Source organism: Epinephelus moara, chromosome 16 (assembly GCF_006386435.1).
Source record: "Epinephelus moara isolate mb chromosome 16, YSFRI_EMoa_1.0, whole genome shotgun sequence".
Taxonomy (NCBI): Eukaryota; Metazoa; Chordata; class Actinopteri; order Perciformes; family Serranidae; genus Epinephelus; species Epinephelus moara.
The window spans coordinates 21645774-21661359 of NC_065521.1; the positions used below are offsets into that span (position 1 = coordinate 21645774).

Below are 15586 nucleotides of genomic sequence, written 5' to 3' on the forward strand. Positions count from 1 at the left end.
AAGAGTCTTTACTTTGACTAGTTAAATGCAAAAAAAAAAGAAGAAAAGAACAAAACAAGCACCGGTTTCCTGAGGTATAAAACTATCTTCCTCTTTAGGATTCAAATAAGGAAGTTTTTCTTCCTTTTCACGGCTCCCTGATCACACCTACACAATAATGGATCAACGCACATTTAAATTTCAGCATTCTGCTGTAAAACCACAGCCCTCAACTGTTGGCCTTTAAAAGGCGGCACATGAGAATCTGGAGGTTAAGCGGTGTGACAGTACAGCTCATGGAGGGGGATTTCCCTTAATTCTTAAAAAAAATCTCGACCTCGATTACTAGAGTTCTGCAAGCTGATGTTCTTTACGTGGGGGATTGTGGCTCAGGAGGTAGAGCATGTTGTCCTTTAATAACAAGGTTGGCAGTTCGATCTCTGGCTCCTCTTGTCCACATGTCAAAGTGTCCTTGAGCAAGACACTGAAGCCCAAATGGCCAGCACCTTTCATGGCAGCTCTTCCACCATCAGTGTCTGAATGAGAGGTGTACTGCAAAGCGCTTTGTCAGGTAAGGTAGAAAGGCGCTACAAAAATACAGTCCATTTACCATTTTAACAAATGCTACTGTTGTTGTCACATGCATTAGAGGGAGCCATTTCTCCAGTTCTGCTGACTGCACCGCAACAAATCCATTATTTTCTATATGTACAATACATTCCACATTACACATGTCAGAGGTAAAATAAAGCTCAACAAGCTCAAACATTATACACTCATCTGGAGCGCATTAAAGGAAGTAGGAAAAGAGGAAATATCCCAATTGTAGTTAGGCCAATCAGGATCTCTACAGTGCCCTGTAATGACACGTTTAAGGAAAAAACAGAATCGTCTTAGTAAGGTGTTGAACAGCTTCAGTGTGCTTTGGCATTGATTCTTGTCATTCAAGTCTCTAGAACTCTACTTGAGGGATGATCACCTTAATTCCAAAGGATTTTCACTCATTTGGTGGTTTGATGTTGGTGGCTGACGGTCAGCCATCGTTCAATTTCGGGCCGTCGGTGATAGTCTGTCACCCTAGTTATTTGCAGTGTGACCCACAGCTCTCATTGGCTCTTGTCACTTTTTTTCAGCCAATTCAGAGCCAGCGGAGCAGTTCAGTTCAGTACACAAGTAGAGAAACGGAAGTGAGGAAAGTAAACAAATGACTAAAGTTGAGAGGTCCTGAGATCAAAACAAACTTGTTATATTAGGTAGGGCTATGTTAATAACCACTTAGCTCTTTAGAAGAAACTGTTCATAGTTGTTATTGTTAAAAAGTCCTTTGTTCTCCTGCTAACTAGTTAGTTAGCATCTTGAGTCCGTCCTGTCGGTATTTCAGTTTCTCTTTTTGAATGATGAATACAGACCACAGCCACCTGTTGGTTAGGAGAGTTATTTCACGCAGGCGCAGATCAAATGTGCTAGTTGGCTGTTGGCTGTAGTCTTTGCAGTGTGTTCAGTTGCAACTTTTTGGCCGAGACACAGGCGATGTGAAGCGAGGCAACAGTTGGCCTTTGTCATCACTTTGATGCCAGTTTGGTGTGTCTGCGCCTTAAGGGGACAAGTATACCAAAACCATGCCAGCAAAATATCCCCGTAGCCAGCGTTTTTGTTAGGTTTCTCCGCTCCTTTATTTGGGTTTTTCCTCTCACGTGTAACCTTTCTGTACATTACACTATAGCCTACATCTGCATTACTCAGTATGAGTCATTTGTGACATTACTGCAGTTTTCTGTGGTTGTACCATCAAGTAGCTACAGTCAATAACATCTTTTCCAGGCACTGGCATCCACAGTTGAAGCACTGATGTCTCTAACTGTATGACAGTATGCTGCTTGTGTCCTCGGGTGCAGCCTCAGGTGTCCTGCATTGCCGCACTGACACCTTGCTTCAGTTCAGGCCTCCACTGCAGCTTCTCCAGGCTTTCCTGCAGCAGCTGGGCACAGCCTGATAAATCCATGTAGTGCAATGCTGAAAAGACGTCATCCAGGCTCACAGAGGGGCGCTGGCTCCACAGCCTCAGCATCTGGTACTGCCTTTCCATTGAGCCCAAGCAAAAACTGGCCTCCAACTCTGCCCGCTCCAGCTCCTGATCAGTCACCGAGAGCAGACGTAAGAATTCCTTCCACCTGCGCAAGGGCACCTCCTTGATTATTGCGTAGAGGACGATGGCCGGCCAGTGCTCTGATGGTTCATCTTGTCTGGTGGCTGGAAGAAGAGAATCAAAGACAATCAAACCGAAAACTCTGCTGTGGATAAAGGTCAGCTGTGAGAGTTTACCCAACTGTAAACCAACTAAAGGTCACCAAGATACAGAAACTGCGCAGAGACATTTAGGTTGATGTCAGGAGATCAGCCCTGCACTGAATACAATCAAAGACATGAAAAGCTTAAGGTGCTCTTAAAAGATACGTTTGGTGATATTCTCTATTTTTCCTATTGTCAACAAACAAAAAGGTCAAAACAAACAATACACTGATTCTACCAACAGCTATTGTATGTATGGCCAAAGGCTGATGCAGTTTATTAGGAACAGCCACAGTGTTGCACTGGGTGACATGTTTCTTCATTAGTCATTGTTCACTTATTCATTATCTCCAGTTCCTCCTGTTTGAGTGACGTTTGCTAAAAACCACAGTACAGAGCTATTTTAGGAAATTACTGAGCCTTTGAAAAAATAACATATCTTGTGAAGCAGTTTTTTTAAAGGGACAGTTCACCTTAAATCAAATATATATATTTTCCTCTTACCTGTAGTGCTGTTTATCAGTCTAGATTGTTTTGGTGTGAGTAGTCAAGCGTTGGAGATATCGTCTGTACAGATGACTGTCGTTATTCCAATATAATGGAACTAGATGGCACTCAGCTTGTGGTGCCCAAAGCACTGAAAAAATAAACATATGAAAAGCTGTACAGTGATGTCCCTTTCCAGAAATCATGACCCAGGTATTCACAACTGACCTTGTTGTGAGCAGGTACATGTAGAAACTAGATTCTTTCTACCAAACTACATCCGCCAAGGGTGGAAGCATGCATCTATTCATGGATGAGAGGCTCGTGATCACGACAGCGTGAGATGTAAGCATTAATGGCATCCTCCTTGGCAGAGCTGTAACATTAGCTAGCTCAGTGGGGCTAGGTGAGTTAGCAGTAGATGCCCGCTTCCCTCTGCACAGTGATACAGCTGGCAGATGTTGGTCAGTAGAAACATAGTTCATACATGAAACTGCTCAGGTAGTAACCAGGTCATGATTTCTTGAAAGAGACATTGCTGTTGAGTTTTTCAAATATATTTGTTGGTGCTTTGAGCACCACAAGCTGAGTGCCATCTAGGTCCATGATTTTTTGATTTTGGGGTGAACTGTTCCTCAAAGAATTACATATTGTGTAGGAACTGCTGGGCATCAATCTGAGTGCTAAAGTCAAGGTGGAAAAGTATTGAGAAATGGACTCAAACACATGTTGACATTAAGGAAATATAAAATAATGACACCCTTATCCTTTAATGTTTTTTTGTGGGGGGTTTTAAACAGGGAAACCAACAGTAAATCACACAGGTGAAAAAAAACAACCTTCTAAAAGGCAACAGAAGACGTAATCCTCACCCCAGTGTCAACTGTACTTCGAACACAGGGGGGTTTCAGCTCAGCCACAAATGCATGACAGAAAAACATGACATCATAAATGACAGGAAATGCAGTTGTATCTTTTTTTAAACGTTGACAACACAGGGCTGTTTTAAGCAATAAGTGAATTACAACTTAAACTTAAACAGCATTGATCTACTGTAATTTGCTTTAAATAAAGTCAACTACTCAAGTCTTATAGACTGTGAGAATGAGCAAATTAAATGCAGTGGAAAATCTGCGTAGCTTCATCAACCTTCCACACTCCATATTACCATAAATACTGTGTGTGTAACATGTGTGGATGTTACCAAAGGACTTAAAACATGATGTTCAAGGATGCAAATCATTCAAGTGACATGCACTCGCTATCTGATTTGCCATTTCCCCAAGCACTGAATTGCTGACTGTTGCGAAAAAGTGAGGGCGTCCTGTTTCCCAGTTTCCACCTCCACTCTGTGGGCCACATGGCTGATCAATGATAAATAGCGTGCTAAACAAGCAGAGATGAAAAGGCTGCCGCTGTAAGTGTGAGAGCGCTGCAGCCGAAGATAGTACACCACATCAGTAATCAGATGAGAGAAAGTGTCACTGTGACATTTTCTACGTATTTTTCATCACAAGAGCGTTTGGCATGAGTGGCACGATGTGCTGTGATGTATTGGCAGCTTAATGCGCTGAAGAAGCTGCATGTGAAAAACATTATAAACCCTTTCCTCTCAATGTGGACTTTGTGTGAGGCAACACTTCAACATACTTTACTCCCATCTTATTACTCGGCAGCAACAAAATCTCTGTGTGTTATTCAACAGCAGCCCCGCTTTGAACAGCCACATCAAATCTATCATACAGTCGTGCTTTTTTCAACTTAGGAAAATCTCTAAAATGAAGCCTTTTCTGTCGACTGAAAACCCCCAAACAGTCATTCAAGCTTAAATTACTACAACTACCCTTTCTCTGCGATAAAAAGTCTCACAATCAATCCAAAATGCCGCCTCCAGGATTTTGCTGCCAGAAAACGAAAACACATCACACCTTTCCTGTCTTCTTTGCACTGGCTGCTTGTTAGTTTTAGAGTTGATTTTAAAATTTCCCTTATATCTATCCATCCATCCATCCATTTTCTAACCGCTTATCCTCTTGAGGGTCGTGGGGGGGCTGGAGCCTATCCCAGCTGACATTGGGCGAGAGGCGGGGTACACCCTGGACAGGTCGCCAGACTATCGCATGGCTGACACATAGAGACAGACAACCATTCACACTCACATTCAAACCTACGGGCAATTTTATCCCCAATCTGCATGTCATTGGACTGTGGGAGGAAGCTGGAGTACCCGGAGAAAACCCACGCTGACACGGGGAGAACATGCAAACTCCACACAGAGGGGCTCCCACACCCAGGATCAAACCACACCACCATGCCGTCCCCTTATATCCATATATTCTCAAATTCATTCCTTACAGCTTGTCTCTTTAAACTCTATTAAAACACTTTGGGAAGTGGATCTAGGCGTGGAGGTTCCTGAGGAACTCTGGGAGGGTGTCCTTGATAAAGTACACAAATCAACTATATGTGCAAAACATGGACTGATCCAGTGAAAAACAGTACACCGCACTAATTTCACAAAGGTTAGGCCCTCTAGGATCTATTAAGATGTGAATCCCACAAGCAACGGCGAATCACGTACACATGTTGTGGTCGTGTCCTGCATTACAGACCAATGGAAGAAAATCTTTAGCTCACTGTCAAGGGTTACTGGAAAATCTGTTAAACCTAATGCTATCCACCCACCAACAGGACCACTCTCTTCCCATGAGGAAACTTTTACAGCCCTTGTTACCTTACTAGCCAGACGTTTGGTGTTATTCAAGCGACTATCACACGACCATTCACACTCACATTCACACCTACAGGCAATTTAGAGTCACCAATTAACCTGCATTTCATTGGACTGTGGGAGGAAGCTGGAGTACCCGGAGAAAAACCCACGCTGACACAGGGAGAACATGCAAACTCCGCACATAAGGGCTCCCCCACCCCAGGTTAGAACCCCCAACCTCAGGTTCAAACCAGGAACCCTCTTGCTGTGAAGCAATAATGCTAACCACTGCACCGCCGTGCCGCCACAGCTCTGATATTTCTTTGATAAAACCAGGGCAAATGGAGGGCAGTGCTGCTAAAAGGGACAGGAACTCCAAAACAAACTAGAAATCCCAGCATCAATATTAGAGCGTGATTATTCGTATCTGAAGTCTTTAAAAGTGTTCTCTAACCATCAACTGTAAAGGAGATAGTGTCTTGCTCAGGGACACTTAAGCAGAGTGGATGCTTGTATGCTTGTATGCAGACAGATTTGAGAGACTGAAGACCCCAGACATTTAAATGTATCATCCCCTAATACAACTATATCTGCATTTCTCAGTTTTCTTGTCACTGTTGATCAGCTTAAACTCTTGATCTGGTTTTTGCCTTAATTGTGACTTTCGCTAATAACATATCTTTTGTAGCTCTTATTTCTGAACAGGCTTCTGAGATCTTAGATGAAATTAATCTATTGCACTTCCTGCTACCCTTTTTTTTTTAAATGTGATGTTTCAGGCAGCGTTCCTCTCTGTCGCTCATATTACCAGTTTCTCTTTACTTTCTTTTCACCACCTCAAAAATGCAGTTTCATAAACACTCCTGGAGTCTTGATTTGATTCTATTTCAAAGCAGCATGTTTACACATGTTTCTTTACAGTTGTGGAGAAAGTAGTTTCTTACTTTCAGGAGGCAAAATGTCTCTTTGATAATCTGCCTTCACATCTCACCACAGTACAGAAACTGCTCCACTGAGAAGGCGACAATTTCATTACAGCTTGATTCAGAATGGGTCGTAACCCCTCTAAGCTGCCTTTTACTATAGTAGGTAACTTTTAAAAAATACCTTTTGTCATATTTTCTGAATCTTGTTCACAGAACAACATGAGACAGATAATCTTTGGAGAAAATAAATCACGTTCCTCTGCCACCTTGTAGTGCCTCTGATGACATTTGCATAAATCAACTGCGGCTGAGTGAAAACAACAAATCAGAGCCAAGGAGTCTCTAATGCAGCTTTTAATCACATCAATCGCTTCGTCATATGTGGTCAAACTGTCAAACAAGGCTGCGCACAGTAGCTGGGCATCACATACTGAATCTTACCTTCGTGTTCAGTGTCTGGTAGTGGAAGCGTGACGTGGGCTGGATCTCCTGGTGTGGCTGGACTTTGAGTCATCATGGGAGTTTCCTCAGATATGGTTAATGTCTTGGGAGGACACACAAGAAAGAGGAAGTAAAAATCTTTGTTGCCGTCACCTCTCTTAAATGTTAGAGTGACAGATGAAATTCTTCTAAAAGCGTCTTTCTAAAAGCATTTTTACCTACAAATTGTGATCAACATTTGACCTTTTTGCTGTCATTGACCTTTATGTGTGTTTGCTTCTTACAAGGCCCTCTGACTGTCCACCTACAGTACAGCTACAATCTCGATCTCAATCTCAATCTAAACAGAACACAAAATGCATGAAACTGAGCACAAACCAGCATGTTCAGGCCGCTGCCTTGATGACGGCTTTGTTCTGTTTGGGAGGAAAGCAGATATGATCAGTAAGCTTCCTGCTTCAACACGTTCAGGCGAGAAAGCACATTTATAAAAAAAAGAAACTATAATTTCTGTGAAAAAACATTTTTTTTGTGTAATACCAGTAACACTTCCTTTGGCAATAAATGCCTCTTAAACTTTAGTAATTTACACATATTTAAATAGTGTAAGAAATCATGCAGTGTCTGTTGCTGATCTTCATGCAAACTACACAAAAATTAATATATTTGGAACTAAAAAGTACAATAAGGGCCTCTGAAATATAGCAAAGTGGAGGGATATGTTGCATAAAATGAAAGTACGTATGTACAAGTAAGTCAAAAATGTACTTGAGTAAATGTGCTTGTATACATTCCACTAGTGGTTACCGTTGAATTTGGGGTCCTCGACAGGCGGCTCCACATCTTTGTTCTCTCTCCAGCAGAGACAACTGTCTGGGAATCCGAATGGGTTCTTGGCGCAGAGCAGCAGGAGCAAAGACAACACTAGAAATGTCACCAGAAGTGTCACCAGAAACACCACGAGAATCAGCCAGGGCATTTCATTCGCTGCTGCGGACACACAGAGACACGTCAACATTCAACATTCGACATCAATCCACTGCATACATATACTTTTTCTGTCCAAAAAAATGAAACAAACAGCAGCATAACTTCAATAATATTCAACAAAGACATGGTGCAGTAACAGCAGAATCAACCAGGTTCAGTTAAAGGAGCTATATGTAAGAAATCTAAAGCAAATAGTCGTAAAATCATCCTAATATGTCACAGAGACTAAGGAATGTAAGTATCAGTTCCTCTGTAATGGCGAGGAGCTAGAAATTGTACATAGTTTTAAATATTTAGGAATACTTTTCAACCACAACAGGTCTTTCAAATTTGCTATTGAGGATTTCTATAAACGGGCTTCAAGAGCTATGTTTTCTTTACTGTGCAAATGTAGGAAGTTTGATTTACCAATAGATATTAGACTAGAGCTTTTTGATAGGCTGGTGATGCCAGTTATGCTATATGCTTGCGAGGTATGGGGGTTTGAAAAGGTAGACATCTTAGAGAAATTACACTTGAAATTCCTCAAGTATATTTTGAAAGTTAAAATGTCCACTTGTAATAATATGGTTTATGGCGAACTTGGAAGATACCCTTTATGTGTTGATATCAAAAAAAGAATTATTGGTTATTGGGGGAGTTTAGTGATGGGAAAGGAAACAAAGATTAGCAGGGTGATTTGTACAGAAGTGGCGTTATGAACTACAGAGTATGCCCTCATGTGATTTATATTGTGAATTTAAAGAGGATTTTAATTTTGAAAAATATTTACTTTGTGAAATAAAGAGGATTTTAATTTTGAAAAATATTTACTTTGTGAAAACAAGAAGTACAGTCAGGCCATCTGTAATTTTCGAACTTCTAATAATAGACTTCCTAAAATAACAGGTAGATACAAGGCTCTGGAAAGGAATGTAAGGTTGTGTAATCTGTGTAATGACGGCCACCTGGGAAATGAATATCATGTTTTGTTTGAATGTAAAAAATTAACCATCTCTGAGAACAGAAACAAGTACTTGTCTAAATATTTTTTAAACCGCCCATCTATGTTCAAATGTATAGCTTTAATGAAGACTGATAATTTAAGAACAATATGTAAACTGGGTGCTTTCTTGAATAATGTTTTGCCACTTTTTAAATGAAACAATGTATGGCCGTGCTTGAGTGCACGCTTGGTTTTCTTTTTTGTTTACTTTGATCTGTGATGACTCATTCTGACTGTTCATCATTTATTTTGTATTTTGTCTTGTTTGTACTCCATACCACAATTGTGGTGAAAAGTTAATAAATATGACTATGACTATGACTATGAATAACGTTAATATAACATACTGATTTCACCGACAACAATAGTACAGCCAGAATATTCGCATTTAAAAAATTTTTTTACAGTCCGCAAATCATGTTTATGTTTTGAATTTGTGTTTGGCCTGTTGCGCCACCCACCGCCGTCTACCAGTCACACAGTCAGTAGAGTCTCAGCATCAGTTACAGTTACGACTGAGCTACAGCAGCATGGCAAGCAGCATTAGCAGTGTCCCGGTACATAGCGTTAGCAGCCGGCTCCTCCTCAGCTGTATCCCGGCAGCAACGTTAGCAGCAGAGAAGCCGGACTTGCTTGAACGGTCCGCTGGAAGACCGAAGATCAAGGACGCGGCAATGCGGCCCTGCCACGGCAGCCGCCCGTGGGCAAACAAATCAGTCTCCAGCGTGCCGCTGTCCAGCAACCTTGAATCTGTAGGGGAGGGGGGGGCGGAAACACGACTCGCAGCAGTATTTTGAATTTGAGTGCAGTAACCGTTTTGGCCACATTCTTACATACAGCACCTTTAACCTTGCTAAAATATCCATAATGTGAGTTTGAGCATATGTCATGGGCGAGCGGTCATAATAAGCTATAAATGCGGCGCATGCCCAAGCCCTCTAATAAAAATCATTTAAATGTTCGTTTTTCATATTGTTTTGGTGTCAAACCACTACCCTACGTTACACATGTGACAATATCTATCCCACTCTGCTAATGGCAATGCTGCCAGGCAGTCAGCTTGCCTCGCACATGCACTCTGTAATTCCGAGTAGTTACAGTAAGCGGCGCACACTGCAGGCCTCCTAACTGAACGTAAGAATTTTGAATGGCAAAAAAGCTGGCTGTGAACCAGCTTATCTATAAACACACATGCACATCAATACTAGTTAGCTTGCTTTAATTTTTAGCAGTACGCCGCTTGACACTTTCGGTTAGCTAGCTGGTATCTCATTGCCATCACTGTCATGGGTGAAAATATAAATTCAATTGAATTGTTGCGTTCGGTGCTGTTTTCTCTGAGGACATTTGTGGAAAAAAGGAACATTATATCAAAAGGACGTCCAACTCCAGACCTTGCGATCACAAAAACTACTAAGAGTTTTGTTCCTCATTTTCAATCTAGCACGTACGAGAAAAACACATGGCTAGCTGGCTGCCCAAAGGTGAGCAAACTGTTCTGTTGGCCGTGTCTTCTTTTTTCCACCAGTCTGGACCATGACAGGTTATGGCGATGTTTGGCGACCAAACATGAGCGTGCCTCTTCACACATACTTTGTCTGGTAAAACCGCAGACATTTGGCAACACACGGAACGACCATCAGTTGAACGAGGGCCTGCGAGTAGCAACGGAGCAACTCAACGAGCGGGTGAGAAAGAACAGGGACGTGTTGAAAAGACTCGTGGACATCATTGTGTACCTTGGAGCCCAGGAGCAGGCATTCCAAGGGCACTCAGAAGGGGAAGGATCAGATTTATGACGCGTATGCCATATGCGTCATAAATCTATAAAACCATATACCAATGAGTGATTCTGTCATTTTACTTGTTGAAGTACAGCACAGATTTAGCACTTACAGTTAGGTGGAATTCGATGCATAATAGGATCCGATGTGTTGTTTGAAGACGTGGTTCTTGTAGATGTAGCTTTAGATATAGATGCAGATGCAGATGCAAATGTAGATGTGGTTGAAATCATAGATAAATTTGTAGGATATGTAAATGCAATCACTGCACATTTCCTCTTGCATTCTGGGACCTCCAAACACTCCTTCCTGAAAAAAGGGAGAGCATAATATGAACAACAGTGGACTCTAACAACACATTTTTCCAAAAATTAAACGATAGTTGTTGTTTTTTAAGTCTTAAAACAGTAGCCAGGTGCCCATATGAACATCAAAACTGCTTTTACTTGTTGTTTTCACACTGGACTTTAAAAGGACAGTTCACTCCTACATCAAAACTACATATTTTTCCTCTTTCCAGTAGTGCTATCTATCAGTCTAGATTGTTTTGGTGTGAGTGCTGGGTGTTGGAGGTATCGGCCGTGGAGATGTCTGCCTTCTCTGCAACATAATGGAACTAGATGGCACTTGGCTTGTGGTGCTGTAGTGTAAGTGTGCATGTACTGCTAGCTCACCTAGCACCACTGTGTTAGCTAACGTTACAGCTCAGTTTATATCTCGTGTTGTCACAAGCATGAGCCTCTCATCATAAGTAGATGCCCACTGCCTTCTAAACTTCCTTCACTCTGACATGCTTGATTTGATCACGGAGATATATTTTAAGATCAAGATAGTTTTGGTGATGACAGATGACAGAAGAGCCTCTTCACCAAAAAATTGAAAAAATATACTATGAAAAACATACTGAGTCTACTACTACGCCAGACACTATACACAGAATATATGTCATGAAATTATCCAAAAAAGATTATGACAGAAAATATTCCACAGAAAATGGTAACTGTAGCAACCAAGAAAAGTAGAAAGATAAAAGGATTGGATAAATAAATTGATTAAATTTTTTCTCTGATTTCTGCCGCCATTTTAAGTTGCAGTTCTGCGCTCTTCTTCGTCACAAAAAAAGATCTAAACATCCGTCATATTGTCAGGTCGCCTACCTTTGGCAAGGCTGGCATTTCCTTTTGTAGTCAGGATCATTACCGGCAGGCGCTGAAGAAAAAGAGAGATTGTGAGAATTCAAAGAACTCCATGACTTTCCTTTGAGTGTCTCTATTACAATGACTAACCTAGACTATGGATCAATATGGCAGCTGTAAACGCCAATTTAAGGCTTTAAAACCCTTTGATTTCACTTACCTTTACAGTTTTTACAGTTGCACGACCGGCAATACCTTTCGCTGCGGGAAAGGCCTTCATAGTAGTATCCCTCTTGACAATCACATACCACATTACTATTAAAGGTGCAGTTTTTTATTTTCACCTCATGACCTGAGGAAAAATCAGAACACAATGTTTCTCAGCTTAAAAGGAATACTTTACCCACAGATTGACCATTTCTAACTCAGTTAGTCATGCTGCGTTACCTTGAATTCTTTAAGACTTCGTTTTTCTTGCATGCCTTCACAAAAAATGCAACTCCTGCAGTACATCCTTAGGAGGAATTTATACTTCTGTGTTGAATCGACACCCTACAGCATAGGCTCTGCGTCGACATGGACATGCACCTCCCCTGAAGTGTAACTACACATCGCAGCGACGCAGACATCCTGTCTATTTGCTGAAACCATTTCCCTCAGTGGAAACAAAGCTTTTATTTACTTTAATTTCACAGATAAGAAACAATAAATTGTGAAGACAGTAAAGCCTCCCCTAAATAGGATTTTAAGTCTCGTGTTTAATTTAGCCTTCAGAATTTATCCTGGCTTCATATGAGCAGGGGAAATCTCCGCTTGTCATTACGCTAATATATACAATGTAAAATGCAATAGGCTGGCGCTAGTACAGTTAGCATGTTGTATTTGTGGGGAAAATGTGTCCGGATAAAGACAAGTGCTTTGTCTGTGAATGCTGCGAGTTATAGTGAAGCTGATTTGTGTACTTGTGTTGGGAGTTGTCTCTATTAAGCTATGTTTAATGTGTGTTTTGGGTGTGTTTTGAATCAACTAAACTTTACAGCACTTCACAGAAACCCCGTCACCGACTAGTGTCTTGGAGGTGTAACTGCAGAGTGACACAGACACACCACCATACAAGTATAAATGCTCACAATGGTGTAGGCGATGTGCGTAGGCTATGACGTAGAGTCTGTGGCACAACTATAAATCCCGCTTAAGAACTTCCCAAACATGCATTTTTTCTACTAAAAGCTATTTGAAACTGACCTGAAAGTGAAACTTATCTATGCTCTCTTCAAAGCCAGACTCCAATACTAATAGTTTTTAGCAAGAATGCATGTGTTTGGGAAACACTGAGCATACGACTGGATCAGTGAGACGTGGATTATACTGCGCAAGTTGTGTGAGAGTCTGTAAACAGATGATTTGATATAGTTTTGTTGTTGTTAACCACGGCTCCCAGTCAATCAATAAATCAGTTGTTTGCCGTTTTCCGTGGAGGCGTGAGAAAAAAAAAGTCTTCTCCACTCATTCAAGGCAACACAGGATGACTAATTGATTTACAAATGGCCCTTATAATAGGTGAAGTCTTCCTTTAAGACACAGTCCTGACAAGGCGTCCACAGGTTTCATGTTGGACAATAAAATTCTTGATACAAAGGTTGTTTTTTTTTAATCAATTTTCATATTTCCTCAGTCAGCACACAACTAATTATTTAAATTCTAGTTCAAAATATGCTAACCTGTTCCAGGACATGACTGACTTTTAAGACAAGATCCCATTCAACCTTGAGTTTAAATGGGAATGCCACTCATACCCCTTACGCACCAAGCAAGCTCTGGTTCTTGAGTTGGTTCCGTTCAGGACCCTGGGAGCCTCGGCGCTTTCTAGTACGTGTCTCCACCAGTTTTGAGCCGAACCATTGTTAATCAAGGATGTGTTATCAGCGGAGGGCGTTACGCACGGAAGTAAACAACAGTAGCAAGATGGCAGGTCTGTTCTGTTATTAGATCATTTTTATCCAAAAAACAAGCACAGCCCAAATATTAATAAAAAGATGTAGAAGACTATTTCGTGTAAGACACTTTCTGACCTGTAGAATATGACACGCCCACTCATGTCATTACAGTTCGCACTTCAGGTCAAGAAAAACCTGTTTATTTCTGGTTCCAGCTGAGAACCAACTTTTTGGGTTTTGAACCAATGTATCTTTGGTCTGAATGCTCTCAACAGTTCAATACTTGGTGTGGAAACTGGAAAGGAACCCATTCCACGTTGGTGGAAAAGGGTATCAGTGTATGAATTCATATGTTGCCTTCATCAAACACTGTCTCTGATCTCAGATATACAGCCTAAACCTACAACTCTGAATTATGTTTCAACCACGAACTGCCCCCCCAGTGTCCTATGCTATCATTACCATATTTCTTACTATTTCAATTTCTTTTTAACTCAAAAAGCGTACACAATATCCCACATGCTATCATCCTATAATGGTATTTAAACAAGATACTTACTGTCACATGAGCGACACCTCAGGCATTTTGTTAAAAAGTTGTCACTGTCTGTAAATGTATTATCACCGCACATTGAACATCTGTGCACTGCAACTGGACCATCACAGTCACCAACTTTATAATATCCTAGGAGACAGCACAGAAAAGGAGAGAGAGAGTTCATGTGTGATGAATCCGCTGTAACCGGACAACATAAGGCCAATGCTTACAGCTCCTCGTTACAACTTACCAGGTGGGCACATTTTATAACATGAATTCCTCCCTAGATCTTTTGTCGCCTCAGCGTCACTCTGTCCGGTGAAGAGGAGGGCGAGCATCAGTGGGAAAACCTGAAACAAAAGATGAGGCGTCAGATCGCCGTGGAGGAGAAGATGCTCACTAATCAACTGACACTTTGACACTACAGCTGCCGTACAAAAGAACAGGTGGAGTGAAAACATGACAACTCATCAGGTCATTGAACAGGCATCTTTCATTTTTTTCATTTTCCTGCACTTTTGATATCAAGCAGGTCTTCAGGTTTACAACCGGCCCACACATAAACACATCCTATCATGGGAGGATAAAAGAATAGATACAAAAAAACAGTTCATTGTAATACCATACACAATAATGGTGATTTGTCCAGTTTTAAAAATAGAGCAGAAAAGGTTACCAGATATTATCATACATTTTGGTTGAGCCTTCAGTAGTATGCTATCGCTGTTAGAGTTTGAGATGAAATGGTGCTGTATAATCAGTTGTTGAGTAAGCGCTGTAGTGAAGGCCGTAACTGTAGCTTCGTCAGGAGTTACCTTAAAGTCACTGGAGACCACTCTGAATATCATTAATGGATCAATAACTGTGCCACATACTTTTTAAAGTGTACCAAAAACCTCTGTCCAAACAATATAGCAGTGGGTGCCCGGATCACATGCATTTTGAAGTAGGGTTGTATGAGGTACTTGTATATAGTCAGTGTATTACCTACTGTAGATGATGATGGGCACGCCCCAGTTTGGAGAACCAGACAGGAGTGCCGCCATGGAAGCTAAGTGAAACACTGCTGTGGACAGGGACGGCAACAAAACATGTTTTAGCCATCTAAAGTGTATGCTATATTTTGGATATTTTCATCCCTTTACCTCAAAACAGACAACCATGTCCAATGGGGAGGTTGTTAACCTTCCCCATCTATGCTCTTGTTAAAGCCACCAGACTCCATTGAGAAAAACATCCATTTTAGCTCACTGAACACAGGAGCTGCTGCTCTATCACTGCTTCATTCGGTTAGTTTATTTGTGTTATCGTGTGACTTTGGTGAATTCAAAGTAACAAATTTAAACACTAAAGTCACACAATCACCACAAACAAACTAACTG

At 41.2% G+C, this 15586-nt stretch overlaps 1 protein-coding gene across 1 annotated transcript; it reads right to left on the reverse strand.

The window, feature by feature from the left end:
• Window positions 1-894: 894 nt before the first annotated feature.
• Window positions 895-14549, reverse strand: si:ch211-112c15.8 (tumor necrosis factor receptor superfamily member 1A). The gene is made up of 9 exons (XM_050065005.1): window positions 14455-14549; window positions 14226-14351; window positions 11950-12081; window positions 11751-11802; window positions 10706-10902; window positions 7642-7824; window positions 7213-7250; window positions 6835-6937; window positions 895-2229 (listed from the first exon to the last, which is right to left on the reverse strand). Exons 1-9 carry the CDS (start codon window positions 14540-14542, stop codon window positions 1877-1879), a joined length of 1272 nt encoding a protein of 423 aa, XP_049920962.1. The 5' UTR covers window positions 14543-14549; the 3' UTR covers window positions 895-1876.
• Between the last annotated feature and the right edge of the window lie 1037 nt (window positions 14550-15586).

What these genes read in the sequence shown, in the direction of transcription:
- si:ch211-112c15.8 (XM_050065005.1), bottom strand. Translation starts at nt 14,542, where the DNA reads ATGCTCGCCCTCCTCTTCACCGGACAGAGTGACGCTGAGGCGACAAAA. An exon ending in TTATAAAATGTGCCCACCTG is followed by an intron (nt 14,352 to 14,454) that starts GTAAGTTGTAAC and finishes GCTGTCTCCTAG; the next exon opens with GATATTATAAAGTTGGTGAC. An exon ending in AAATGCCAGCCTTGCCAAAG is followed by an intron (nt 10,903 to 11,750) that starts GTAGGCGACCTG and finishes CCCTTTTTTCAG; the next exon opens with GAAGGAGTGTTTGGAGGTCC.